The 26279-nt window shown below is 37.3% G+C and overlaps 2 protein-coding genes and 2 long non-coding RNA genes across 4 annotated transcripts; all 4 read left to right on the plus strand.

Moving 5' to 3' along the window:
* The first annotated feature begins 1516 nt into the window (after positions 1 to 1516).
* LOC136241910 (uncharacterized) lies at positions 1517 to 6439 on the plus strand. The gene is made up of 6 exons (XM_066033302.1): positions 1517 to 1662; positions 4687 to 4792; positions 4849 to 5174; positions 5317 to 5464; positions 5709 to 5913; positions 5972 to 6439. The coding sequence occupies exons 1-6, from the start codon at positions 1517 to 1519 to the stop codon at positions 6292 to 6294; spliced, it is 1254 nt and encodes a 417-aa protein (XP_065889374.1). The 3' UTR covers positions 6295 to 6439.
* Positions 6440 to 16230: 9791 nt separating this feature from the next.
* On the plus strand, positions 16231 to 17791 carry LOC136264565 (uncharacterized). Its single transcript, XR_010705198.1, has 3 exons — positions 16231 to 16356; positions 16417 to 16543; positions 17750 to 17791. It is a non-coding gene; the product is annotated as an uncharacterized lncRNA (long non-coding RNA).
* A 3-nt stretch (positions 17792 to 17794) lies between these two features.
* Positions 17795 to 18878, plus strand: LOC136264557 (contactin-5-like). The gene is made up of 2 exons (XM_066059327.1): positions 17795 to 17973; positions 18072 to 18878. The coding sequence occupies exons 1-2, from the start codon at positions 17835 to 17837 to the stop codon at positions 18392 to 18394; spliced, it is 462 nt and encodes a 153-aa protein (XP_065915399.1). The 5' UTR covers positions 17795 to 17834; the 3' UTR covers positions 18395 to 18878.
* A 122-nt stretch (positions 18879 to 19000) lies between these two features.
* Positions 19001 to 20231, plus strand: LOC136250259 (uncharacterized). Its single transcript, XR_010698472.1, has 3 exons — positions 19001 to 19102; positions 19325 to 19430; positions 20110 to 20231. It is a non-coding gene; the product is annotated as an uncharacterized lncRNA (long non-coding RNA).
* The last annotated feature ends 6048 nt before the right edge of the window (positions 20232 to 26279 follow it).

Below are 26279 nucleotides of genomic sequence, written 5' to 3' on the forward strand. Positions count from 1 at the left end.
AATCCCACATATAGTCCCATGCACCATGTGACGAAGGGGATTTGACACAAAAAAGTACTTGTGCTGCCCAACCCCCACATATCCCGTACTGGCTTGGTGGGAGTGGGATTGACATTGATAGGTCAGTGCATGATTACGTGATTCAGTACTGATGTAGCAAGTATTGAAATGCTCAGTGCAGGCCTCCACTAGCAATATAATTATACTAACTGCAATTAGCTACTTAGCTCTATTGTTATGTGAAGATTAGATCTTATCTAGCTAGCTATCATTGCTTGTTAATTAATCTCAACTAGAGGGGATGCGCTAATTATAATGTACAGATAGTTAGGCCAATGAAACTTGATTACTAGTTTCTCGCTCAGATTTTTGAAATTTTGATGCGGGCGGGCGGTTTTTATTCATTATTCATTATTGCCTACTCAGGGTGTGCTGAGATCAGAAACCTTCATATTGTCACTAAAGTGCTGTAAAATTGCATGGATAACACTTCTCATTTGAATAAAAAGAATATTACAGGTTTTTGCAATTGAATTCGGCGACTTTGCAATTGAATTCGTCCCGTTTGCAATTGAATTCGTCGCTGTTGCAATTGAATCCGTCCCGTTTGTAATTGAGTTCGTCGCTGTTGCAATTGAATTCGTCCCGTTTGCAATTGAATTCGTCGCTTTTGCAATTGAATTCGTCGCTTTTGCAGTTAAATTCGTCCGTAACAAGAATGGCAGCTGGAGCAAACACGAAAACATGATGTAGCAGCTGCTACAAGAACTTGTTCAAGTACAACGGTAGTAAACAACTCTTTATAAGGCAATAATTCTTCCACTACAGCCTATCCAGCAACATTCCAAACTCTACTACGCCATTCGCGATGGGTGTGGTCACTCGCGAGCAAGTTAATTAACTTGTCAGACAGCTATCAACTTCGCGTACTACCAGCTTCAATTACCTTCTAGTGTCTCAAGTGTAACTCTCCAAGGCATAAATAGTTCATCTCTTAATGAACGGGTTGGTTTCTTGGAGCCGTTTTGTTTATGACGAATTGTAATGCAAACGCGACGAATTCCATTGCAAAACCGACTAATTCAACTGCAAAACCGACGAATTCAATTGCAAAACCGACGAATTCAATTGCAAACGGGACGAATTCAATTGCAATACCGACGAATTCAATTGCAAACGGGACGAATTCAATCGCAAAGGCGACGAATTCAATTGCAAAAACCTGTAGTACTCCTGGCATGCCTATAATAAAGTGACTTCTTTATTAGAGTAAAAGTGACTGCTCTATTAGAGTATTTCGATCTAAATTGCCAATAATGAAATTCCATGCGGGTGCTAGTGAAGGGATGTGGGCGGTGACGCGAAACTGCTAATCAAGTTTCATTGGCCTTAGTTAGCCTCAGGGCCAGCCGCTTACACTCATTGTATAGACGCGAGAGGCGCAGTTCAACAATAGCTAATTGGTTGGCACCATGCAAATAAGTAGCTACAGGTATATAGCCTCGAATATATAGCCATGGCTGGGATACGCTTGCTGGATGAGTTGGAAGAGTTCATAAGGGAGAAAATAGAGAAGGAGCGATGGACCCACAAACGTATGAGTCTTCACCTGCAATACAAATATCCTAGCAGGAAAGGACTGAGTGTTCGCTCATTGGAGAGGTTTGTATACATATAGCTAGCTAAGTAGCTTGGTACATGAACCTACTGTATATAGCTACAAACAGCTGCAAGCCCGTTGCAGAGTCAGAACTGTATTATATATATAGTTACTTACAGTTGCAAAAAGAGCTCACTAGTGCTGCATACGTAGGTAATAGCTATGGGTATATAACTATAGATAATATAACTAGCTATATAAAGGGTCCGTGCATTCAGTTTTCAACAATAATTAATTGCATCATGTTTGATTGAGACGGGCTAACAAGCTAGATTACGCGTAAGTAGCTAGTAATTTTTTTTTACCTACTTGTCCACATGTGTTTGTGTAGCTTGTATGTATACATGCATGCATGCTCTACAGTGAATATCACCAGTCTAGCCCCACATTGAAGCGCAAACATTAGGTACTATATTGTATACCAGACCAGACGATCACCATTATTATGATCATGAATAGTCTAACTAATACATGCACTGATTCCAATTATTACTGGCTAAGTAATTTAAGACTGAGAATCATATATGTGTAGTAATTCACTACCAGTTTATTTAATAGTATAGCTACATTGCTATATAATGCATGGCAAAATTTTAGAGACCCAAATGTAGGCTTCATTCAATGTAGAGCAGCTCATGTATTTTCGACCCCCATGAGTTTTCGGACGCGATATTTCCTAGAAGAGCAATGAGAGCCGATCATTTATGGCACTATTATGAAGACCTATCACGATAACCTCCATGTATAAAATTTGAAAGGATTTGGTTATATCGTGTGGCTGCAGTGACCTTCGAAAGCCACTGTCCAAAAAAATGGATGCTCGGACAAAATAACGTTCTTTCGGACTCCTCCATCTCTACCCTTCCCATGCAGCTTATATGCTATTGTGTGGTAGTGATTGGTAGAGCTATCCTTGAGCTATCCCGTGATATAAGCAGATTAGATATTTATCAGCTACAGTTGCAGCTATCGCCTTTTCCCGAGACGTGGTAGCTTGACGAATCGTCGGACACAAAATTGCAATTATAATTCCGGACACAGCAACTTATTGCGATTACTTTGGCATTTTTTGAGTTTAAGTATAGTACTAGCTAAGAAACATTTGAAAGCAGCCATTTAGGTACCTGTGTAGAGTGATTTTTTATCAATTCGAGATGGAAATAGTAGCTACTTCATTTAGCTACAATACATTAGGCCTAGAATAGATACATAAAAATGCTCAAACTTAGAATAATTTATATATTTGAACTTACTTGAGACAAGGGAGGTAAGAAATAAACCACAACAATGCACAGAAGGTCGCTACTGCTTTATCGCCTTAGTGACTGTTCTATTAGAGTATATTAATTTAACGCAGTTTTTAAGCTGGTTTTCGCACTAATTCACCCTTAGATAGTCTGCATGTGCATAAAATTATACTATGGATGCAATTAACGAAGTTTAATTAATATAGCATTTAATATACTCTAATAGAACAGTCACTAAGGCTATAAAGCAGTGGTGACCTCCTGTGTATTGTTGTGGTTTATTTCTTATCTCCCTTGTCTCAAGTAAGTTCAAATATATAAAATTATTAAGTTTGAGCAATTTTATGTAGCTATTCTAGACCTAATGTATTGTAGCTAAATGAGGTAGCTATTATTTCCATCTCGAATTGATAAAAAATCACTCTACACAGGTACCTAAATAGCTGTTTTCAAATGTTTCTTAGCTAGTACTATACTTAAACTCAAAAAATGCCAAAGTAATCGCAATAAGTTGCTGTGTCCGGAATTATAATTGCAATTTTGTGTCCGACGATTCGTCAAGTTACCACGTCTCGGAAAAAGGCGATAGCTGCAACTGTAGCTGATAAATATCTAATCTGCTTATATCACGGGATAGCTCAAGGATAGCTCTACCAATCACTACCACACAATAGCATATAAGCTGCATGGGAAGGGTAGAGATGGAGGAGTCCGAACGAACGTTACTTTGTCCGAGCATCCATTTTTTTGGACAGTGGCTTTCGAAGGTCACTGCAGCCACACGATATAACCAAATTCTTTCAAATTTTATACATGGAGGTTATAGTGATAGGTCTTCATAATAGTGCCATAAATGATCGGCTCTCATTGTTCGTCTAGGAAATATCGCGTCCGAACACTCATGGGGGTCGAAAATACATGAGCTGCTCTACACTGTAGCTATATATGTGACTGGATTTTGGAAAAACGATCCAAATCGCACATTAGAAGTTCCGAGATAAACGGTTTTAAAGAATTGAAGCCAGCATAACTCTCCAAGGATAGCAAGCACGCGTATGAAATTTACACAAAAGATGCATCAATCTGTTACCTTTCAAGTCACTTCCAGTACTTGTAGCTGCTTGTACAGTTTCCCGCCAAATAAGATAGAAAATCTGAGCAGTTGGACGAGCGAAGTAGTATCACAAGTGCTCACAAAGGGGTGGAGGTTGAGGGGTGGAGGTTGGGGGGTGGAGGTTGAGGGGTGGAGGTTGAGGGGTGGAGGTTGAGGGGTGGAGGTTGAGGGGTGGAGGTTGAGGGGTGGAGGTTGAGGGGTGGAGGTTGAGGGGTGGAGGTTGGGGGGTGGCGGGGAGGGCAAAAGTTAGACCTCAAAATGGAGGCAGACCACGATTGGAGTCCAGACACGAGATTACAGGGCTGTGCTGGCTCCTTAGTGGCTGATATGTAGCAAAATCAACAGAGAACACGTCTGGCCAACATTATAAGGCTGTCCACCAGTAAACCACTGACTCTTGCCAAGCCAGGTCCTTCACAAGGCCTGAAACCGCCATTTGAGCACTCCACACCACCCAGAAAAGACGTGTGTAAAAACCAGCCCCGTGTAGTTTGAGTAGTGCTGAGGGTCAAAACTTGTAGTACGATAGTGTAGCTATCCACTGGTGGTGTTAGTTTGATTTTGCCTGATGTGCGATTTGGATCGGTTCTGTAAAATCTGGTCACATATAGGGTTTGCATATATGTTTATGAATAATCAGCAAACAAAAGTAATATAGTCCTTAGATTGATTCATCCTATATATAGGTTCTGCCGTGAAAGGAACATTCACAAAACAAGCCGGCTGACAAAACCTGAGTTAGATGAGGTCGTAGCCGCTGCTGTCAGTGAGGTACAACATGATATAACCATTTATTTAAAACCATACTATGTGTTATATACATATAGGTGGGTCCTGTGTATGGACGCAGAACATTTACAGGGGTATTGGCATCAAGGGGAATCAGAACAGGAGAAAAGAGAGTTGGCGAATCATTGAGATATGTCTCACCTGTGTACTGCCGTGCCCGTACAAACTCCACTGCCAGGATGACAAATCCTACAACATACAGGGCAGATTATTTTGGTCACAAACTACACATCGACCAAAATGAAAAAAATGTTATGTTTGGTGTGACCCACATGTGTGCAGTGGATGGCTTTAGCCGGAAAATTGTGGCATTTAGCACTATGCCTATTAAAAACAACAGTGTGATTTATGATACAGTGTACAGGTACTTCATTACTTGTAGCAACTACACTAGCACTGCATTACTACCCACACATTCATCCATAACGTTAACAGTGATTATTAAAATTCTATGAAGTATTGTTAGAATCACATTTCTTTTAATTATTAGCATTTGAATTGTTTAGGCAAACCATATGCCAGTATGGTATGTGGGATCAGATCAGGGTTGACCATGGAAGGGAGTGGTATCTTATGTTGTACATCCAAGAACACCTGGCAGGATATAGACGAAACCCTTCTGGACCACCTCACCTGCAGACATCCTCTACTCAAGTGAGATTGTATTTGTCACATTATCATGATGTAACAAGAATAACCTATAGTGGACTACTGATGTTTAGCAGCAGCTATTGTAGTTGGATAAGCAGGGTAAACCCCCAAATTAAAAAAAAACAATATATTAATGCTGACTAGATGACATTCTAAAACAATGATATAAGAGTGGGACACACATACAATAACTGTTGTTTCATTTCATGTGATGTTCATACTGATTTGCTTTGGTGTCTTGTAATAGAATCATGTGATCGAAAGGATATGGGTAGAGGTCAACGGAAGGGTCAACTACCCCATAAAGGCCGCTCTAATAGAAATGCAAGAAAATGGCGATTTCAACCTGGAAGACGATCACATTAAACATTGCGTCTCCTGGTACACTTTACACGTCAGCCAAGTTGGGACTACAATGTTTGTGACAGCCTGGAACGAGCATCGCATATCAGGTATATTTCACTATAGATAGCTAGCTACTTTATGAAATTTTTATCACCGTTACTTTAGGTACAAACAAAGGCATCCCGAATGTGATGATGGCACGAAATAATCAGACCAAGCAAATTGATAACACTCTGGTTCCAGCAGCAGATGAAGCTGTTAGAATGTACGAAGAAAACGGAGGACATATAACTATATTCAATGAGTTTGGACAAGACCCTTTAAGAGGAAGACAAGAGTTAATAACCATTAGAAAGGAACGATTTGCTGAGCAATGGCCAAGCTTTGGCAATATTTTTCATTCACTTGTAAATGGTGACAATACAATGTTCCATGATGGACTGCTATGTTTTATTAATATAAGCATGCAACTAACAGCACAGCTGTGAGAGAGTTTTACATGCAATTGTATTTTATTGTTAACTTTATTTACTTCATTTCTATTTATCTGTTGCTAAGATATATCATGTTATGGTTATTGACACTTGTATTTTGCATGTTTGATGCTTGCATAAATGGTTCCATCTCTGTATAGTAGGCTAGTTATCAGGTTTTTTTTTGCATAAAAAAACACTTGAAGTGATATACCAATATTCTGTTGTAGGGATTAAACCTCAAAATAATGTTGGTGAAGAGCATAACAAAGTTTCCACAATAAATCCTACTTCTGGGTTCCCAACTATACAACATTATGGTGTATAATTTCATTTATATAATGAGAAGTTACTGTACAAGACTTAGAATTGAGCATAAAAGTACAAATTTAATTTAATTATCGCTTAAACTGTTCTTATAAATGGGAGGGATGTTTATGATACAGTATTGCCGCTTGATTTGGTAACTGGCTATTCCACGTAAGAATGGTTGAAAGAGAGAATCAATATTAATATTTGTATCAGTCTATAGCCTGGTAGCTGGCTAAATGAATCTGCATGAATGGCGTCGAGAGATGTTATTATGGTTTAATGGTAAATTGTGCTGACTATATGCAAGTATATGGATGATTCTGTACAACATTATCAGTTTCATCTTATCTCTTCTTCAATATAAAATGGGCCAAATGCAATCTAGCTGTTGTAAGATGCTTGTAACACACTCGTATATCTAGTAGCAGTTAACAGTAAACCTAGCTGATCTTCTCTGGATATTATTTAGATAGTCTGGTGACCAGACAGTGCTGGTGTACTCTAAAGTCTGTTGTGGGAGTGGGTGGAGGGTGTGTACTGATTTTAAGCAATATGAGATGAGCTATTGTCACAGTTACATTTAAATGTGTTGTGAATTGATTGACGGTTGATAGCTAACTGCTAAAGCATAACCCCTGCTGTGAACTCACCAACATTGACAAAATAACAAATTGTATATACAGTGTAGAACGCGACAAAATAAATATTGTATTGGAATGATTTTATTGGAGTGGTTGGGGGCATATTAAATAAAGGTATAGGCACATATATATGGGATATTTTGTTATAGTGTGTGCCCCCTTTTTTTTATTACATGAACATCAGACCATCCATCTGTGCATGTCTGTCACTCTGTTATGTAATGTGTTTATCTTCACTATTAAGGGGGAGGCTATAGCTAGTGATTTGAAATGACAAATCCTTGGATATCAAACTCTAGTTTAGATCTAGAAGAGCTAAAGTGAAAACTACCTTCGTGAATGTGAGAATATGTATTTACGCATAATATTGCCTATACACTATAGGGAATATTGTTGCTAATGGGGTATGCAAAACTTGTCCAACATTAACATACAGTAGTATGTTAAAGCAGCATGCCATGACTATACATGGATTTTAAAGAACAGTATACACAGGCATATAATAAATTTTTTTTTGGAAAGTTTGGGGTTTTAACAGCTTGACCACAAACCACACCAACATAACATACATAAAGTGGAATGCAGAGGGTAATGATGATACACTCAATAACACATGCAGCTAATGGATTTGCCAGTAAAGTGTGGGAATTAATTCAGCTAGGGTGACACGAGTGATGTGATTCATAATCTGATCAACAAGCCTCCATGCAATTCCTCACTGCATGCAGTCTGCAGTTACAAGGACGTATTAAGACACTTGGTACTTGGTAGCTGCCTGCTGTACAGTGCACTGCTATAGCAGAGTTCTATGATTCCTCCTGAAGCAGTGACAAATTGGTAGCTCCACAAAAGTTGCGATGTCTACTCTTCCTCCACAAACTGCGACCACAAGGACGTATTAAGACACACTCACACACACACACACACATGCACATACTGATTGTTACCGAACGAATGTCACAGAAATTAACATCTAGTGATAATTGTATTAAAAGTGGCATCATCTGTAAGAATGTTGTATTAGAGAGTATATACCTGTATTTACCTTAATGGAGTATACGTATATGTGGAGTACCAAACTAACGTATGTATATAACGTATAGTGAACATAACGTATAGTGAACATAACGTATAGTGAAATACTATAATTGTGATGGTGACAACCCACAGCCTTAATAGTAATGCCTGCAGGAGTGATCTTAATTGAAACTGTACGTGTGCTTTATAATGACATGAATATGGTTATGCAGGGCTGTGTGATTAATACACACATATGTACAATACAATAGTGATATTGACGTTATTCACACCTTTAAAAACTTTAGATAAATATTGACCCCCTGTACATGTGATTTAATAAATTTGACGTCCGCCATATATGGGGTTTTAAGGAGGGAATCATGAACTGCCAACATCCAACTGCAAGGTGTACATGCATAATTCAAAGACGATTGCTGGTCCAATATCACAACAATGTCATTTTATTAAGTTCTGTGATTACAAGTGTATGAACGACATTACCCTGCTTGCAGCATCATGTAAGAACGACACAGAGCATATCAATGAATCATGTGAAAGTACATACAATATGAATACGTTTACAAATGTGTGTGCATCTATGATTTTCATTGTTCATGTTCTAATTACAGAGTTCCTACAACTAGTATTGCAAATGTTGAGTGTAGTTTGGTTACATTGTGCATACTATTACATGGAGCTTGTAAAGTTTAACACGGTTTGTATATACATGGTGGGCCGGAAAAAAAATTACATAAAAGTGCTGATATCTACATTCTTGTAAACATTAAATGGCATTCTAAATTATCACCTGTTGTTAGAACTATTTAGGAATCAATGCTTCTTATCAAACTGCATGCATGGTTCCATTCATACTTAAACAACACACCCCAGTGTGTTTCTATGGACTATACGCGTCTGCCTTTAATTCTGGTGTACTATATATATGGAAGCATATAATGGACGGTAATGATTTACCATCTGTCATTACCTTGTACAATTGCATCTAATTGCAGAAGATACAGAGTACTTCAGACAAATTAATTCTCTGGGTGCATGGTGTGGAGATTTGGTTGGTTTTTTTACACCCCTTCTGAGATATTTGTCCCTTTTCACTTAAAGTGATTTAGCTCTAAGATTTTCACTTAGGCGCCTGGGCTATGGGTAAATACTTCGTACAGGCTCTACCTTCTGTGTACTCCCTCCAGAAAACAAAATTTGTTTGTTAGTATACTTTACATTGGCCAGCACTGAAGGTCTGACTGCAAAATATTCTACATCCTTAGCTACATAACGTAACCTAAACTGTACTTGGGACACTGAACTACTTTTAGACCGAAAATAACTGGGAAAACAATGGACGATTGGTATTATAAAAATAACAATAGAACACTGTGCACTTGGGGCCCACTACTCGGGATTAGGTTATAAAAAAAGAATAATTATAGAAATGCATTTAATCTTTGCATCTTTATTAGAATTTAGTAGGCCTAACAGGCTTCGAATCCATATCTCATCATCTCAAAAGTAGCCGTGACCCATACTTATACAGAGCCTAGTTCAATTATTGTAGACAAAATAATAGAATAGAGAGAGTTGGATTAGCAAGTATTTGTCATCATCAGCACTTCGGCAGGGGTTCTGTACTGTCCATTCAGCTATCTCTTCAAGTCCTCTTATCATTGCCACATTCATAGATACAATTTTGCCTTCTATAGTGATTTAAGGATGTTCAGGATGTTCGTATGGTCCATGGATTATACCAACAGTTGGTCATACAATGTGATAATTACATCCGTGAATAGTTTATAAAAAGTCATAGTTCCTAACTTATACATGTAGCTACTTTAATATAATAATATATGTTAAAAAATGAATGACCTGTTGGATTGTTCTTGGTCTCCATTGTACGATATGGAAGTCAAGCTGGTCTTCATCCCAGAATTCGGAATGAATAAGTTACTGTGTTCAAATGAGGTGACGGACTTGTCTTGGTCCAAGGAATGTCCCAAGAATATCACTTGCTTTTACTAGAAACTTTTATCACTTGTATCCTACATACTACCAAAATACTACTTCAATTTCTTTACTTTCTTTATATAGCTATATGGTGAGTGTTCTATTAGGATACTATGCATGCTTGACTGTTGCAATTGGGTAAATAGGGTGACTGATTGTCAGTGTATTTCAAGTGGACCTTACACAACTGATCTGTACATCATTACATGGAGTGGGGTTTCTCTGTGTCTCTTTATTCTTACCAGTCACCAATGCCAAGGAGATGAGGTCAACTTGTGATTGTGCTGCGTAAGCATTAATTGATTATCAAAAGATGTGGTCATCTTGCTCCTAGCTGGTTGATACAAGATTCACAAGTTCTGAGGCATACTGCGTGTGCATAAATAATGTAGTGGCAATCTTAATATTGAACACAGTAAGGCTTTGTTACCGAAGCTAAATATTCAGCATTATAAATATATATATGCAGGGCTGGAAGGTATATCCCACAGGCAGAATACGGTGACCATATACTGTGTTGTTTAAATTCTAGCCTTGTTGTGATCATATAGAGGCTTGTAGATAAAAATTTTGTAAGATGCTTCTATGGTGTAGTTTTAAGGGGATGTCCATTTGGAAGGGGGGTGGTGGGGTGTTACTTTAGGGAGTCACTACTATACAGTACACTGAGACCTCATTTAGTGACCACTTCTGCAATTAGATCATGCAAGTTATAGTTAAATCATTAAACTCAGTGACTGGTCATTTACGAATATACCGACTGTTCTATTAGGGTAGTTCGATCTTTAGCAAGGGCTACCTGTATAATATAGATATATAATGTAGATAATACATTTAGCATGCTTCCTTAAAGCAATAGCCACAAGGAAACCATATCGTAGAGAGTAAATCTTACAGTAATGTCTGTATACAATGGCTTCAATTATCGCCTATAAGCCACAGCAACCACCGTAACCATCGCATTAAAAGCTGGAAGCACTTAAAAATATAAACTTTGCAAATTGGAATTCATTAATTCCAACTTCCAAATACTATATCTATGCAAAGCATAAAACTTTAGCGCTTGGCGCGCGCAGCGCGCCAAGCGCTAAAGTTTTATGCTTTGCATAGATATAGTATTTGGATGGCGGAAAGATCCCTGCATCCATCAGGTATGCAGGAAGCAGGCAGGCAGGCAGATAGGCAGGCAGGCAGATAGGCAGGCAGATTGGCAGGCAAGAATTTAGTCATTCAGTAGAAAATTCCATTGAATAAAATTCTTTAAAATTTTGTAACAATTTATCAGGGTCATACTGAAGATACTTTTGGGCTTGGTTATACCAAACCATACTTCCGAGGTGCCAGGTTGGTATTGTGAAGTTGGTGTTTTGGCCAAACCTCCATGATCCCTAATATACAGCACTACCATACTGTATGATAAGCTAAAGTAACTGTTTTAAATACAAGTAATGTTATTATTGCAATCAGTTAGTGCTATAAAGTTTAATGGCCAGAGGAGGAAGTTACTACTGAGTAGTCATGGTCACTCCCCTGGGCTGTAAAATTGTATTATCACCTAGCAACTAAGTGGTGATTATTAATAGTAAAATAGACAAGCCACCTAACAGTTAAACAGCAACCTTTAGGCTTCGGGAAAGGAAATTTAGTAGAATGGTGGAAACGGTGGAATTGGCAAAAACAGTAGAATCGTCATTAAACACCTAATACCAGTTAGCTACAGTGCATGTACATACTACTGACTACTGTTACATATATAAGTACAGCTACATATTGAAGTGTATGGTATTTGTAGCATCCATTCTGTCTTCTTTCAGCTAAACATCATCCATGGCAATTAATTCTTAGTCTGTAGTCTTATTTTGATTCTCATCAATCACCACCTTCTAATTAACACACCGTATTTTGAAGCTCATGTTACTAGAAGTGCCTTATATGTACCCACAGGAGTGCACATGTTTAACCACATGACTACTTTGGGTTGTGCAGACGATGGAGGTCCCCTGATAATAGAAATCCAAAAGAGATTCCTCTGTATATTTATATATGCTTAACAACAGGTGTATACCACAAGTTTCCATGTACACCCAACTGACAATATATGCCTAATAATCAGAATCTGGTATTACTTGTTATACAAATAGCTCGTGTTCATCACTGGTCAATATCATGACATTAATGGTCTTAGGGGTAATATAGCTTCACCATTTAAAGTGCTGGAAATGCTATACCCAATACTCTGACCTATCCTAATAGAACAATTACCACTCCACCAAAAAGTTTTTCACAACATTTAATATTTTCTAAATTCTCATACACAGGTGCTCTATTTTCTACACTTTAAATGATATTGTGTTTCATTGTACTACTACTACATGTAGGTTGACACCTTTCAATGTGTGCTTGCTACCAGTGGAACTAAATCTTTTGTGATATTCCTGTACGAGGACTTACAGTGGGGTGGTGGTGAAGCTGTGGCTGGAATTAATGCTGGTGATGGTATCAATTTCATCACCATTCCTGGATCACTATCTCAATCAAAATATTCTCAGTATCACTGAGACCAGTAATGTGCACGTGGGTGATCCTGGTGTGTGGATGTTTGAAGTTAGCACAGGTACATATATGATGTTATCAAACAGTATGGTAGTGCTGTTTAGTAGAGTTCCCCCTAAAGTGATGGATGCCAATAAAATTGCCACATCTAAAAACCATAATAATGCGATGATAACTTTACAGAATAGTCTTACAGCATTCAAACAAGAAAATGGCCAGGTAAAAACAATGTATTTTGTCCCTTCCTCACTGCCTCACTGTTTGACTACAGGCACAAGGCTGGAGACCAAATAAAGCAGTGCACAGCTATATACCATTTTACAACAAACTTTCAGGTGGAATGTGCCTTTTATGATTCCTACTGTATGAATGCCTGCCTGCCCTCTGTGCTTTGCCATTCCTTTTATCTTCAATCAAATTTTCATCTTCTACTTCATGCCAGGAGACCACAACAAGGCATTAACATCAGTATCAACACTTTACTGAAAGAGTGTACATGTATTTAGATGCCATGTAATTATTCGAGGTGCTTAACACACCATGTGTAGTATTCGTATACATTAAATAGTGCTGTATATATAGTATATTTTTGGTGCAAAGAATACACTATTACTATGTCTCCAGCAATTTAAGTAAACATTAGGCTAGCTTCACGTATTCTGTGTAATTGGCAGAACACATTTAACTAATCACTTTGCTTATTATTATAGCTAGTTTGGGCTAAAGCAGAGATTAAATTTTCACTTCATCTTCCTTGTTTAATCACTTATTCATGTAGTGATCCCTACCATATCCCTATTTTCGTCCTGTTGTGTATCTATTGTTTTGTCATTGTTAACTTCAGTAATCGTAACCTGTTCAATAATTGTAATTTGTGTAACTGTAACTGTACTGTTGATATTTTGTATTTTGTTGTGTTTTGTGTTTTGGGAAGCACATTTGTACAGGCTTTGCCTTTGGTGCCATTCTGTTTTTTTGACAAATCAGATAAATATTAATACCAGACATCATAATGTTTCCATTAATGCGCCATTTTATACTACTATTATTTAGCACTTAGAGAGCTCCAGTGGTGGCTCCTAGGAGATTCAGAGCTATTTCCATTAAGTCAACATCCGTTAATTTCAGGTGGAATGCTTTGAGTAACGAGGAAGCTAATGGAGTAGTAAGATGGTACATCATCACATGTTATGAAACATAGTAGCTTTGTGGTAAGGAATGAAATGGAACACACACACACACACACACACACACACACACACACACACACACACACACACACACACACACATACACGACCATGCACACACATCAGGGATGTATTTAGGGGGTTCCAGAAACCCCTTATAAAATTTTAATTTGTAGGCCTGCAGCAGTAACACCAGACTATCTTAGTACAGAAATATGGTAGGACAGCATAGACAGGAAACTTACAGGACACACCGATTCCTAAAACGTGGATTAAGGTTATGTGTTGAAAATTCTTTATAAAAGTCGAAATAGAGCACTCTAATAGAATGTACATAATGGAACACAATGTTAAAATGGATATAAAAATAATTTAGATGTTAGACTAACTTGTGATTAAAGAATGATTTAGCAGCTAAATCTTGAGATTTTCATTTCAATTGAAGGATCACTACAAATCCCCACCAGCCATAAAACAATAATTTTAGGACTTAAATGAAAGCAAGCAAAGAACTTAATTTATTGAAAATAGTATTTACAGTGTACTATCCACGAAATCACAAATCTAGTGAAATTTGAAAACTTTTAAGGTTCAAAATGCACCAGTGGCTAGGGACTGTGCCCCAGACTCATGCACCTATAACTCATGATCACTCCCCCTTGGAAAAATCCTGGATACACCCCCACACATTTGTGAGCACACACAGAGATACACACAAAGCAAGTAGCCATGCAAAACACAGCTACAGTATTGCTGCTCAGTGAGCCAGCACTGGCATGTCTGTGCACACTTGAATCTAGTACAGGCAAATCCTCTTGGGACAGGACTACTAATGCACAGGAGGACCATCCAGGTCTCATGGAGGAAAGTCATGGAACCATCCCTCCCCCTCACACACATACTGCTTATGCTATTATGGCATAACTAAATTGCACAATTTTATGGATGGAAATTTCATGGACAGCCAAGTAAACATGAAATGTAAGAAATGTTTCAAAGTACACATAATAACCTATATCATAATGGTAGGTTTTTGCTGATCTTGAAAAATAACCAATGGATGGATTTTCATTTGTAGTACCAAATTTTGCTTTATTTTTATTGTAAAATAATTTTCAGATGCAAAAATATACAAAAGTGGATTTTGCTGTGCAGTTATATCTTTGAGATACTGGCCAAAATTTTCAGGCATCAACTGTGAAGCTTGCTGTCTTAATACTGTAGCTATTGATTATCAGATAAAATGTATTAAGCCTCAGAGACCATGGCTATACCTGTACCTACCAGAAGATCGAGATGCCTTAGTAAGCAGTAACTTAAATTTAGTTCACTGAAAATCATACAAAAATAGTTTTTACACAAAACTAAAGCAAAACATGGGACCTGTTCCATACATTTCATTTGAATGTCTAACCTTTTGTATATGACCAATCAAAGTTTTCACCAATGGGAAGCCTTAAAATTCATTGTCTGGTACAGGAGTTTCCCAAATGTTTAATGAAGCTAAACTGGACATGTCTGCTCTTTGTCATCACTAATCATCTAGATGGCTGAAATGTCATTTCTCTGGAGAAAAATAATAACACTTTTCTTTCTTTGCTGCATATCAGCTCAATGTGAACATACTATAGAACACAATGATGGAAGTGCTCTGAAAATTGAGCTATATAGATTTTGTTGCTTATTGAATGAAGCATTGTATATGAAACTAATTAAACCCCACCAGCACTCACTAGCTATCCAATTATCAATGCTTCAGCTTAATATCCTATTCATGCACGGTGAAGTGTAATTTCCATAACCAACTACAGAATAATTCTTACTGTAATATTTGCAGGTATACAATAATTTTATGTATTTGAATAACTGCAATTATTAGTTGACAGTTACTAGTATCACACAAAGTCCTTATATGACACATAGCGTGCACTACACATGTCTGTATAACAAATTATCCAATAATTTTATATACAGCAATATCATGCTAACATCACTGGTACTGCTACACAAGGAACAGTTACTGGACTAACTCCACACACCACATACACTTGTACAATATATGCTGTTAGTGGATCTGATGGACCAGTGAGTGATCCCATCACTGTAACAACTGATTATAAAGGTACAATGTGTACTTGATCTACTGCAAAATTCTAAATGCTGACAATTCCTCACATCTCCCAATCCTCCAGTGTTATTATCAGTCACTACAATTGATAGTTATTCAGTTCATGTAACCTGGGAGCACTAACACAACCTAATGGAGTATTGATCAGTTACACTCTCACATATAACATTGATCATGGCAGTAATGTAATAACTGATGTTCAATATAATGGTAGAACGGTAAGTTTCTAATGAGTCTATTTGTTACGATCATGTTAAAACCTTTTACATGTGTTATAGGTACAATCTTATGATATTACTGGACTGGCTCCATATCAGTTAGTCACAGTGACCATCACTGCTACTAATGATGGAGGAGGAACAAGTGGGAACAGTAATGCGATGATGAACAGAACAAGAGAAGCAGGTATTGTATGGTAAAGCTTGTTTGTAGGCAGCTTGATGGTTGCTTGTGGTTGACAGGCCATGAAAGTATTGGTGCAAGTTTACATCCCTGAAAGATTTTGCACAGTTGTCCTCAAGCATATGTGCCTACCAATCATACCAGCATAATTTCGAGCATAATAGGCTAGCAAAAGCATCAAGCATTATGCCAGCATAATAGAACGATTTTCAAAATTTTACTTAAAATGTCCAAAGTGTGCCAAGAATACAGCAAAACATGAATGCACCATCACACTTTGCCAGAAAATGAGATACTCTAATAGAGCAGTCAGGAAGGCTGATATATATATATACAGTAAGTCTACAAAAAACAGTAACTCTACAAAACAGCCACCTCTAGAGCATAATCTTGATTTTGAAAGCATACTATTTAGGCTGGATTTTTGAGAACAAAATATGCTATTTTCAAAGCATAATTGGTTCAAGCCTACATGTATCATAATTTGGCTAGTTATCAGGAAGGGACGACCAGTGATAAGTAGGAGTGAAAATTACAGCATAAGAAATATGTACTCAAGGATTGGAATGGGCAATATTCTAAAATTTCTTTCATCAGACTATTTGTTAGCCAACATTTTACACCACTTAAAAAAGCTAACTTTGCAATTGTAAAGCTCTGCAGCTAAATTAATATGCAGGGGTGGAGGAAGCATCTATAAGGTGGATAGGCAACTGTAAGATCATAGTCATATACTTTTATGACCAGCACCAGCATCATAGTTGTGCAACATTTGGCACATGCTTAGCAAAAAATTTTTCAAAAGATTGTTTTCTGAGTTGAATCTGGAGACAATTTCACATTTATAAAAATAATATGACTATTAACTGCTAAAAATATACTCTAATGGAATAAATACTGGTAGTAACTGACTGCTCTATTGGGGTATCACTGACTGTTCTATTAGAGTATCTTGAGTGACAATATTCAAAAGTGATCCTGGAAAACCAGAGCGACCAGACTGCTTTCTTGGAACATGGCTCAATAGCTACCACTAAAATTTGGGTAGTTGCCTACCCTGCCTACACGGTTCCGCTGCCCCTGATATGTGGTACCTTTCTGATGGTGTCATCTCAGTTATATGCATAGTTGATAGAACCACTAGTATAGGTAGAGTGTACACTGTGTGTACTGTGTATAATAATGTACACATTTCTTCATATTATGTAGCTCCTGGAATAGTACAGTTTCACATACAGACTACATTAAACAGTTTCACATACAGACTACATTAAACAACACTGAGGTGATAGTTATGTGGAGACCATCCCTACAACCTAATGGAGTTATCACATCATATGAAGTGATGTATCAAATATATGAACGTGATTACTCTACTGCAGTACACACTAGGCTGGAGAGTATTGATAGGAGTTATACCATTAAGAATTTAGGTAAGTGTATGAAAATGTACAGTAATATGACTGTATGGGTTTAATGCAACTTTCACAGAATGTATACATAGTCAGCATTATTTATTGTCTCCTTCCAGACCCAGGTACTCCTTATCAAGTGAGAATAGTGGCATTCACAAGTGTTGGTATGGGAGTTTTGGGTGAGTATGTGGTATTCTTCAGTGGCGAACTAGCACCAACTAAAGCACCAGAGAATTTACAAGCTACCCAGTTGAGCTCAACAAGAGTTAACATCACTTGGACTCCATTGAGTCTTATAGAAGCTCGAGGGTTTCCACAGTATAAAGTAGTACTCTCTCAATTGTCTCAGCAGAGGAGACAGCTTGATACTAACACTGTGATAACTAATAATAGTTTTTCTGTCTTCACTAACTTGGTCAGTCACACTTGTACTCTGTAGCAGTTGGAGTGAAAACTGGTGGATCATCTTCTTTCATGGATAGTCATCCCTTAAATGGTAAGGTGTATACACATGCTTATAAACCTGCAGGTCTTTAATAAGTGTTATACAAGTGTTACAGTATATATACCTGTAAAAGAAAAGACTGTTAAACACCAGAGGTAGTAGTGGAGACTGAGTGAAGGGAGGTGCAGAGGGGCCATGAGTCCCCACTTGAAAATAAGGACACCTGCATAATGTAGACACTTGGTAATGGTCCCAAAGTATCCTTTTGATCTGGAAAATCAGGACACTTTTTGTTGGTATTGAGTGTCCTTAATACAGAGTGCTTTATAGAGCAGCCAACTACTTTAATAGAATGGTTATTTTGATATCTGTTAAATACTGTAGTTATTTATTACTATCTCAGAACTTGATTGATTTTCTGGGTGCATGCCCCAAGACATTCCAGAATGATATTTATGCCATACACAGTATAACTTTTGTTGCCCAAAGTTACCCATGGCCAACTCTCTTTTTTGGGTCTGCTCCATTACAATAATGTTATGTTGCATCATAACTTGCTCTTCACAGTTTCACTGATCACTAATGATGATGGGGACACTAGGACACTACTAATATTATTGTTCTGGTTGGTGGAGGTGTTGGTGGACTAGTAGTTATAGTAATTCTGATAACTGTTGTAATCCTGGTGGTGTGTTACTGTAGGTGAGTTGTACATGTACTCTACACATGGCAATGAGTGTCATTACTTATTATTGAGAACAAAATAATAGCAAAATTAACCCTGAACAGGATGCATAAATTAGTCAGTTTTTATATAATGTTAAATGCATTTCTTTTTTCCAGTAATAATATTAGTTATACAATAAATTTTTGAGATTGAATTTTAGCAGCTATTACTTTTATTGTTTTGTACATACACACAAGGTCACAGAGAAAAAGGTCACAATCATCTAATGGATATGGGACCACCCCTCCAATGACTGATGATGATGATAATGATAGTGATGATGATGAAGGACAAGACCAACAGGTCAACATAAAGGATGTGTGTGTGTGTGTGTGTGTGTGTGTGTGTGTGTGTGTGTGTGTGTGTGTGTGTGTGTGTGTGTGTGTGTGTGTGTGTGTGTGTGTGTGTGTGTGTGTGTGTGTGTGTGTGTGTGTGTGTGTGTGTGTGTGTGTGTGTGTGTGTGTGTGTGTGTGTGTGTGTGTGTGTGTGTGTGTGTGTGTGTGTGTGTGTGTGTGTGTGTGTGTGTGTGTGTGTGTGTGTGTGTGTGTGTGTGTGTGTGTGTGTGTGTGTGTGTGTGTGTGTGTGTGTGTGTGTGTGTGTGTGTGTGTGTGTGTGTGTGTGTGTGTGTGTGTGTGTGTGTGTGTGTGTGTGTGTGTGTGTGTGTGTGTGTGTGTGTGTGTGTGTGTGTGTGTGTGTGTGTGTGTGTGTGTGTGTGTGTGTGTGTGTGTGTGTGTGTGTGTGTGTGTGTGTGTGTGTGTGTGTGTGTGTGTGTGTGTGTGTGTGTGTGTGTGTGTGTGTGTGTGTGTGTGTGTGTGTGTGTGTGTGTGTGTGTGTGTGTGTGTGTGTGTGTGTGTGTGTGTGTGTGTGTGTGTGTGTGTGTGTGTGTGTGTGTGTGTGTGTGTGTGTGTGTGTGTGTGTGTGTGTGTGTGTGTGTGTGTGTGTGTGTGTGTGTGTGTGTGATATTAGTACACCTTCTTCACAGGCTGTAGCTACCAGCCATGGTGAAATAACTTCTATGGTGGAACTAGAGACATAAACAAAATAGGATAGCATGTTTGACTGACTTTAGGTGATATTTTGTAAGGGCTATTTTAGCAAAGACAACAGTAGTAGTAGTAGTAGTAGTAGTTAGATTTTTGTTAGCTACTGTATGTAAATTTCAGGGCTGCCCACGGGGGGATTGGGAAATTTTTCCCTGGGATCCAGCCTGACCCACGAAGGGCCCCTTGAATACCTGTTTAAAAGATCGATATAATCTAATAGAGCAGTCAGATCTAAATACTCTAATAGAGCAGTCACAGTATTCTTCAGAGGAGCAGTGTAGCAAGCTTATGAATAAGGAGATATGGTCAGTGAGGAGTGGTTATTGTCATTGTCAGCATGCGATGACCTTTTTTTTTTCGTCTTCAACCTACAGCTTGGGTGAAGTTGTGATTCAGAATGGAAACCTCCTTGCTCCTGGGGCCCCACTTTAACTCTGCTCTGGGCCCCTTAATTTCTCTGGGTGGCCTTGTATGTAAGTTTTTTCTTACATTAGACCACATCTTAATTATTACTTTCCCATCATCCATACTTAAAATAGCAATGCTGGCAAGCGGGTTTTATTTTGTATTAGCTAGATTGCAGAATTCATAACTTTGAATACAATTTTCATAGCTAGTTACCAACTTTAAAAGGCAGCATTCAGCCACCAATGGTACATAGTAATTATAATAATAATAATTTTAAAAAAACAACAACTAATAATTAAGTTTATGTGACCTTAGCTAGTTGTAGGCTGCAAATGCAAATTGGATGCACAGTAGTTTAGTTTCCTTTAATTGGGGAGACAATTGACATAATGGAGAAGGATGAAAGGGAGGTGTGGCTACTGATAACTATAAGCGTATAGTTTTAGTAACCACCAGCAGAATGAAATGAAAAGAATTAAATTGTTCACATAATTGTTCAGAAGTTCTGTGACTCTTTTCCAACAAAAGACCCTGTAACAAAGTAATAATTGATTTTGTAGAATCCCTTATATGTGACCACTGATTATAACCATCATTTAAAACACTGCAGTATTTTGCGTTTGTTAGTGAGTGATTGAGTAGTAATATATTGTACAGTACACAAACATCCAATTAGTCAAGTTGGAAAAAATACATGCAGGAAAGGAGAGAGTCAAAATGTCCACTAAATCACTTGATGTCCACTCAACTTTTACGTTGTCCTGACAGTGTGTCAGCACATGTCTGAAAAGTTATTTCATACACTGGGTGTGCTCACCTACTACAATCAATTATGGTATTAATAAGTGATGACATTTCTCCAGAAAATTTTGAAACTCTGAGATTGCATTTAGGCTACTTTTAGTAATTACAATAAATCCAATGTGAATACTATAGCTAACTATAGGGCAAAGATGGTGATTGCAAGCTGTAGCTTTGATCACTCTATTAGAGTAGTTACTTGACTGCTCTAGTAGAGTATCTTGATCACTGTTAATGCAGTGGGAGATGAAAAGTGAAGCACTGCTGAGGATTTAATAGTTATAAATGGGGTCAATTAAGTGCAGCTGCATGCATGCTACTGAAATACAGTGGTATATAGTTGTTTGATATGACAAATTGTCAGTACAACAGTGTTTATGTATTTAGACTTCCACTGAGCTAAATTTAAAAAGGGGGGTTTGACAGAAACCCATCTAGATCCGCCACTGTGGTATGTAGGCTACTAATAATTCATAGCAAAATTGATTGGTTTCATAAAGCAGCACAGAGCTACGTATGTGTGAAATTAAAATTGCTTTACTGTTCTTCCTGTCAATAACACATTATTGTGATGTATAGTACCAGCTTCTTGGCCACACAACACTAACGTGTGTCTTGATTATAGCCAATTACACTGTTAAAAGTGAAATTTTATTTATTACTGTGAACAGACAAATATGAGGTATATACAGGTATATAGACTAAACAGACTATACAGGTATATATGTTAACCTTTTTAAGTATAGGTAATGGAGTAATTACAACATAGCTAAAAGTTTTATATTTTTTTGCTTGTTTGCTTAATGTATTTCAATGCATTTTACTGCAAAATAATTAGGCAAACAAGTAAGATTTTGCTGAGTGGTTCACATTCATAATAATTATTATACATAACACATTACTGATAATATATAGCTGTGCCTGTATTTCTAGGTTAAAATGTATTCCTTTAATGTCTTCACAAGAAATTATGGTCTAGCAAATTCCAATAACCATGACATGCATATGTAACATTTACTAGTGCTACTAAAAACAGTGCATTGCACATACCCTAATTGGTGGCAACAATATTGTGTAACTTTGTCGAACTTTTGGACACCAACATAATAGGACAGTTAATCATTCTCAGTTCTATATACACAATATACTTTACATAATTAATGAGGTAGCTTAGCAAAATTATTGTTACAGGATGGATAAAAGCACCATTTTTGGTATACAAGTTCTTTATGGTGTACTTATCAATATTAGAAGGGGTGCCCACCAAACCTAATTATGTGTGGGCTGAAAACAATGGCCATCAAGTATCCCCAATATAGTACATTCACGATATATCATGCACATGAATATGGAGTGAAATACCCTTACGTATATTGTTTTCCTGAATTATATTTTGCATTCAATACGTCATATACAGACATGTCAAATGAATTATTAAATGGTACTTTTAGGCACCGGTCGATTATGCTGGCATAATTTAAAACATAATAGGTGACCAAAAGCATCAAGCATAATGCCAGCATAATAGGGACAATATTTGAAAAATTAATTAAAATGTGCAATACACATGCCTGAAAGGAAGCAAATAGTCACTGCCAATAGTATTATTAGTGTATGTCATATTTAAAAACATGTAATATAATGTATTAAACTGTTTCTTTGTTGGTTATTCACACTTTGCAGAAATAAGATCAAGATACTCTTAGACTAATAGAGCAGTCACTTACTCTAATACAGCAGTCAGAAAAGGCTGATATACTCTAATAAAACAGTCAGTTATAGAGCATAAACTTGATTGAAAGCATAATTTTAAGCATAATAGGCTTAATTTTTGAGCAAATTGCATACATGCATAAGTACTAGGCTCCGGCCTATTATGCCCAAAATTTTACCCATTATGCTTTTGAGCATTGAGTCATCTTCTTAGACCAGTTACTACCAATGTTTAAGATGCGTGTTCATAACCGCACTTTGGTTAATGCATCAACAGGCATTTGGACTAGTTAATAATACACAATTTTTGCTCAAGCTATAGCTCATAATACACACCATGCAGTTTTGTAATGACTGTTAATGTTAGATCCATACAGAAGACTACTGAAATTGCATACATGAAAAAGTTAACTTACAGCACACTGATGCACTTGACAAGTATGTACATATTGGGCATTTCACTGCATATTCAAGTGTATGATATACTGTAAGTGTACTATATGGGATTACTTGATGTCATTGTGTTTTCACCCCACACATAATTAGGTTTTATACATCTTTCTCAGCACCTTTAAAGTTTCCACCAATATGAAAGATTTAGTATTGTCTTTATGACAAACTAGTTCAAAATGCATTCAGCACCAGCGCCTAAACAAACTAATAATATATTATATCAATGTTTGAGCCATAGCTCATTTGATACACTATACTATGATAAGATGACTATGGTATTACAAGCATTGGCTTTGCATTGGGTTTGCAAACTTTCCTGGTATAGATTAGGGATGCGGCGATTATGCCGGCATAATTTCGGGAATAATAGGTATGTGTGGGAATCAGGAATTATTTGAGGTGAATATAAAGCCTTAACAGTAGGAAAATCTGCAGATTGCACAATTCCGTTAAAAAGATCGAGATACTCTAATAGAGCAGTCAGAAACTCTAATAGAACAGTCACAGACTATTATTTACTCTAATAAAGCAGTCACATTGAAATGAAATACTCTAATACAGCAACCAGCTAAAGAATTCAAGACTATTTGAAGCTTAAATATCAATGAAAATGGTAAGATACAGCAATAAACTGGCATTATCAACCAATAATGGTGGCATAATTTGGGAATAATGGGCAATTCTCAAAAGCACAATAGGTGATTTTTTGAGCACTGCTTAAAAGCATAATGCTCAATTTTTGGAGCATAATAGCCTCATGCCTAGTATAGATATCTGCATGCTGTGTGGCATATTAAGCCACCACAGAGCTACCATCACCTTAGAATAGATCGCCTTGATACAATGTCTAGTAGTAAACTAGTTTGCAAGGAGGATCATAAGCTCTGAATTAATCACATGGACAATCCAGTCCGTTTTCTGCTTTGTATTTCAGGTACCTCCATTACAACCAGGTGTGTAGATTTCTTTGCTGAGATATATTGTATTTTTCTAAGTGTGTTGTCTATTCATGTGACAGTCTATTGTTTCGTCTAAAATTGCATGGTGGTAAAATTGCATTCTGTGTAGTCATAACAGAGTGGACCAACTCCAGGAGGTTGTAACTAATTTCAACACTATCCATGATATGGAGTAGCTGAATGTACTTTTACAAACTCAAACAAACTAGACTCCCCAGCATGATGGGTTTCTAGATCATCAACTTAATTATGTCACATATTAATGTTAGTTGGAAGTACAGTGGAACCTGTGTTACGGTCGCCTGGATTAAGCGGTCACCTCTGCATAACGACCATGGACAGGAGGTCCCAAATATTTTCCCATACAAATGTATGCATTGTTGTCTGCATTAAGCGGTCACCTGTCTAACGTGTATACCGGCCAACCAAGAATTCGCCTATGAATCACTGCATACATAACTTTCTCCTTCATATAGCGGTCGCTACCTTTTATGGTGGCTTGTTAAGCCAACTGTCTGGCACCACGGCACCGCTTCAATTAATGCACAATTATCGCCTTTCAATGAATACTATATAATCTATCAGGCTTCATTGCTTAAACGTATTCAATAGCTATAACCAACATGCATAACAAGCTCACTTTGTCCTTTCTGCACTAAAAATATTACTGCATTGCGGTTGGCGCGAGCCTCTTAATAATAATCACTCATTTATAACGGCCATAGCCACTCAAATGCGGCTGACCACCTTATACAGGTTTTCTCTATAACAGCCACCTGTATATAAAGGCCAGATATATTTGGTGCCAAGGTGACCATTATAGACAGGTTCCACTGTAATAAGTCACTCTCTAGAGTTCCTATGGATATAATAATATATAATATTATACTTGAAAAGGAGAAAACATCCTGACCGCCTGGCAGACTCCTGTAGGCGTTCAAGCGTTGATCGGATGGCTGCAGGTTCAAGGCTGCCCAGGTCTAGTCATGGATTTTTTCTCCTTTCTCCACCTTTTCAAACACACTTTATGTAACAACTTTAAACAGGCTGTAGGACCAGGTGTCCTACAGACCTTCAGCACTTATACTGTAAAGCCTTAATGAAAATAAAATGAAATAAAAGTATTGATTTCTTCAAAATTTGATGCTAAGCTACCCTACTAGAATGGATACTGTTGACAAAAAATATATTTCTTTAGCTATCTACTGAACAACAGCTGTCTAGACACAAATGGATCTGTACAATATTATTATTTCTGAGAGACTGTTTTGGTGGTTAAAATTCATATCAGAAGTGGAGACATCAATCCTTAGTGTGATAGTGGGAGTTTACCAGATAACCAGGTGTGCACATTGTGAATATACAAATTGGTCAGAGTTATGAAAAGGACACCACAAGTAGTCATTCAAGGTATATACACTTTTCTTGGAAACACTCAATAGGATTCATGATAATTATTTCACTAATCTGATCATGACAACCAACAGAATTTGCACAGTGGCATATGACACACATGACTAAAGAACTACAACAATATTATGTCGATGTAGCTAGTGCTTTACAACTAGACATCCAAACCATTGCATTATATCATAAGCACTTTGATGTAATAAAATATATATTAGATAATGGTCTGAACAGTATAGAATACCCTTTGATCAGGGACTGATCTTACTAAAGGAAAAAGTGATTCATGTCTTTTCAATATTGACCATATAGCCACAATGACAATACGCCCATAGCACAAATATTTACCACAGAAAATAATGAATATG

The sequence above is a fragment of the Dysidea avara genome, chromosome 1 (assembly GCF_963678975.1).
Source record: "Dysidea avara chromosome 1, odDysAvar1.4, whole genome shotgun sequence".
NCBI lineage: Eukaryota > Metazoa > Porifera > Demospongiae > Dictyoceratida > Dysideidae > Dysidea > Dysidea avara.

What these genes read in the sequence shown, in the direction of transcription:
- LOC136241910 (XM_066033302.1), top strand. Translation starts at nt 1,517, where the DNA reads ATGGCTGGGATACGCTTGCTGGATGAGTTGGAAGAGTTCATAAGGGAG. An exon ending in ATTTATGATACAGTGTACAG is followed by an intron (nt 5,175 to 5,316) that starts GTACTTCATTAC and finishes TGAATTGTTTAG; the next exon opens with GCAAACCATATGCCAGTATG. An exon ending in TGCAGACATCCTCTACTCAA is followed by an intron (nt 5,465 to 5,708) that starts GTGAGATTGTAT and finishes GTCTTGTAATAG; the next exon opens with AATCATGTGATCGAAAGGAT.
- LOC136264557 (XM_066059327.1), top strand. Translation starts at nt 17,835, where the DNA reads ATGTGGAGACCATCCCTACAACCTAATGGAGTTATCACATCATATGAA. An exon ending in TTATACCATTAAGAATTTAG is followed by an intron (nt 17,974 to 18,071) that starts GTAAGTGTATGA and finishes GTCTCCTTCCAG; the next exon opens with ACCCAGGTACTCCTTATCAA.